We start from the raw sequence: 3,785 nt of genomic DNA, 5'->3' as shown, positions 1-3,785 counted from the left end.
GGGGTTGAAGAGCAGGGACCCCCGGAGCCAGACTCCCCGGGTTACTGGAGCTGGCTCAGCCCCTTTGGGCAAGGTTTCCTCATCAGCTTTCAAAGTGACCGGTGACAATATGAATGCCGGAGCCTTAGTGTGAGGATTAAATAAGCGAATGTATGCCAAGCCCTCAGCACCCCGGTGCATAAGGCTATGATGCTGGACCGCACTCTCTCGGCCGCTGCCCTGCGTCTACCCCTTGAAAAGTAGGAGAAAAATTCCAGCATCTCCAGGGACCCTCTGGCCATTGTCACTCCCCTAAGTTCAAGAAGGACACGCCATTGACCTGGGTCACACACTTCCACTGCTGCCTGAGGACACTAAGCCAAAGTCTCCAGGGCTGACCCCTTTCCATGTCCATGGGGGTCCCCAGGATGAACTGTGGGGGAGAGGGGTGCTCCAAGCTTCTGGAGCCCAGGTGCAGACTGCAGCCCGCTCTGGCTTCCCTCCTTCCCTCTTCACCTGTCACCTGCCAGGACGCAGGGCAATGCCCATTCTCGAAGGCAGGACTGAAACTTTGACTTCAGTTTGACCCGGATAAATGAGGTGGAGGTGAGAAGAGAGTTCTCCTCCATAGCTCAGGATTTTGGGGGGCCCATGGGTGCTACTACCAGCAACAAATAATACACAAAACCTCAGCACGCTCAACCCCCCAATAAAATACAGCCTTGTCCTCTGGACCTAACCGGGTTCTCACTACAGGTGCCTGTAAGTTGTACTGCCAGCCCTCGGGGTTCTCTGTGCTCTCAGCCTCTCTACCCCCATCATTTGAGCGTGAACCCCATGGGGAGGAGGGGGACACCAGTTCCCGTTGGATGCTGCAGGACCTAGGCAACATTTTTTTTTTATTTTTAAAATATATTTTTATTGATTTCAGAGAGGAAGGGAGAGGGAGAGATAACATCAATGCCTAAAGATGGCTCGGGGCCTCAAATACAAAATCGTATCTTCCATTAATCACCCGACGATGGACGATGGCCACCTGCCTAAGGACAGCCGGGCTTTCAGCTCTGTCCTCGCACCAGCAGGGACTGTGCCAACAGCTTTCGTAGCTACAGAGGCACCGAGGAAGCCACCTAAGGGGGAAATCAAATTGTGCAGGGCCTCCTCCTGGCCATGGTTTTCTCCTTGGTGCAGAGAGGTTTTTAATTTCGCTGAAGAATGTCTCTAAGAAACTAATTTCCATAATAAAAATGTAATGTACAAACAGTCACTTATTCCAAAAAGCTAAGAAAATAAATTCCTGGTGAAGAAAAGATGACTTTATTTTCTTATTTATTTTATTTATTTTAATATATCTTTCTATTGATTTCGGAGAGGAAGGGAGAGAGAGAGAAAGACATCAACGATGAGAGAGAATCATTGATCGGCTGCCTCCTGCACGCCCCCTACTGGGGATCGAGCGCGCCACCTGGGCATGTGCCCTTGACCAGAATCGAACCCAGGACCTTCCAGTCCGCAGGCCGATGCTCTATCCACTGAGCCAAACCAGCTAGGGCCCTGGGCAACATTTTAGGGAACGGTTGGTGGAGACCACCAGGACCCTATTACCAGCAAAGGAGGGCTCTGGATGCCAGGGCTGCTATTGGGCCTGGCGCCCGAGTGCAAGCTGGCCGGGCCTGGGGGAGTCTCTACGCTCCTCACCGGAAGGAGGCCCAAGGCTCCCCAGGAGGCGTTTTTCAAGCTGTGGCTCAGGGTACGTGGGAGACCAATGGCTAAGCTTCCTTCCGAAGGTGCTGCAAGCGGAGAAGGGCCACGTCCAACCACACACTCAAGTCCCTGTGCAGAGCAGGCCTGGGGGGAGTCCTGGCCGGAGCTGGCCTTCAGGGTCTGGTTCCTCGTCCCAAGGTCGGAGAAGAGCCTTCCGGTACACAGGTCAGGAGACCTGAGTGGGGTCAGCATTCTCGGCTTCCAGGGCACAGTTGCTCAACTCCGTCCCTCCCTCCCCCCCGCCCTCCGCCCAAGCCTTATCTCTGGCATCAGCCCAGATCCTGTTCTTCCAAGGGACAGACTCCTCCCTCCCCCACTGGGGACGTGGGAAGTCCAGCCAAGGAGCTGGAGTCACTGCCCAGCAGCAGTCCTGGGTGCTCTGGCCTGGGAGCCTCCACTCCCAACCAACCCAAGGGGGGGAGGGTGGGGAGAGAGAGAGAAAGAGAGGGAGAGAGAGAGAGAGGGAGAGAGAGGCTGCTAACACCTTGCCTGCCACACCTAGGCACAGCCTGTCCCGGCCACAGAAATCAGCCAACCACTCCAGAGTGGAGGGAGGAGGTAGGACTCTCTGAGCCAGAGCCAACCCCAGGCCCTTCTGGGAAAGCTCCGGACACGTGTCCAGAAGGGTCTCAGATCCTCTCTCCCAGATCAACTTCTGCCTGTGCTCCCTCTGCCCTGTTTTGTAGATAAGACTCATCTGCGTGGGCCTCCCTGGCTGGGTCTGGACATCAGCACCAGTAAATGAGTGTGGGAGAGAAATGAGGGGGAAAGGGCGGAAATCCCAGAAAACGGAGGAAATCCCAGAAAACGGAAGGCACGCTCCAAGGGGAGGCCGCAGCTAGCAAAGAGAACAGGAGCACTCGGTCAGTGGCCAGGGCCCGTACATTCAGAGGTATCAGAGGGGCTGGGACTCCCCCAAACCGCCACCTCTGGGAGCAGGCTCATTTTTTCATACTGGACCCCGCCCCGCCCCCCAACCCTGGAAAGACAGGAGAAGGAGCTTGGGTACCTCCCAAGATTCCCTGAACCCCTGTTGTGGGAAGGAGCAGCTGCCCTCAAGGAGGAGGGCAGGGGTGAAGTCCAAGTTGGGAGGAGATAAACCACTCTAATCTGCTGGTCACATGCTGTTCACAGGGCAGCGGATGAAAGCTGGGACCCCAGGGCACCCCCACACTCGGGGCACACTCACAGCGGGGGTCCTGGCTACCCCACGAGGACAGACCCTCACCAGGGTCCTGCAGATGCCTCGTTTATTGTTTCGGGAACCCTGAGACCAGGGAGAGGTCTGGCTGGGCCCTGCCCTGGCCCCACAAACTCCCCTTTTTTTCGGGGGGATCCACAGCGCAGCTCCCCCTTCCTTTGTGCCCTGTTCTTTGTTCTCTTAAAATCCAGTCCACCCTGGCGGTGGTCCCCTCCTCCACCTCAGCCTCAGAAAGGGGCGGAGGGAGGCGCGGGGAGTTATTAGAAACCCAGACTGTGCAAAGTTGCGTTGCGGGAGGCCCTCCTGCAACGGCCGCTCATTGTTTACGGGGCTGAATGGGGAGGGCTCACTCTGGTCCAGATGGCTGCCGGGGGGCGAGGATGCGGGGCAGTCTCTCCCCTAGCACCCCAAACCCCCTAGAGAGGAGAGGGGCTTCACAGCTCAGGGACCCTGTCTCCATTCAAAGGCGCAGACACAAGGGCGAAGAATGGGCACCGTGGCCGCCAGCGGAGGCCGTGGGAGCCGGTCAGATTGCAAGCGGTGACAACCAGAAAAGAAAAAGCATTGTGTCCCCCCTCCATTCTCCCAGGGAGAGAAAGAAAACTTCCAGAGCCCGCGCCGCCGTCTCTCATCGGGAAACACCGGGAATCTGGTTTGAGTTAGCGGAGGACACCCCTCCCCCCGGCCCGGGTCTCAAGCATTGTGTCCCCCCTCCATTCTCCCAGGGAGAGAAAGAAAACTTCCAGAGCCCGCGCCGCCGTCTCTCATCGGGAAACACCGGGAATCTGGTTTGAGTTAGCGGAGGACACCCCTCCCCCCGGCCCGGGTCTCACGCACACCC

At 57.2% G+C, this 3,785-nt stretch overlaps 1 protein-coding gene across 1 annotated transcript in view; it reads right to left on the bottom strand.

Annotated features, from left to right (window-relative positions):
• Positions 1–3,785, bottom strand: part of LOC106725363 (protein sidekick-2) — a gene marked incomplete at its 5' end in the record, with an annotated part of 69,422 nt that overhangs the window by 12,251 nt on the left and 53,386 nt on the right. Inside the window, one exon of the mRNA XM_014536204.1 lies at positions 2,933–2,946. Within this exon, the coding sequence (XP_014391690.1) occupies positions 2,933–2,946 (14 nt within the window). The remainder of the gene's footprint in view (positions 1–2,932; positions 2,947–3,785) is intronic.

This window comes from Myotis brandtii, unplaced genomic scaffold (genome assembly GCF_000412655.1).
Source record: "Myotis brandtii unplaced genomic scaffold, ASM41265v1 scaffold157, whole genome shotgun sequence".
NCBI lineage: Eukaryota > Metazoa > Chordata > Mammalia > Chiroptera > Vespertilionidae > Myotis > Myotis brandtii.
This window is presented reverse-complemented; position numbering and strand designations above follow the sequence as displayed.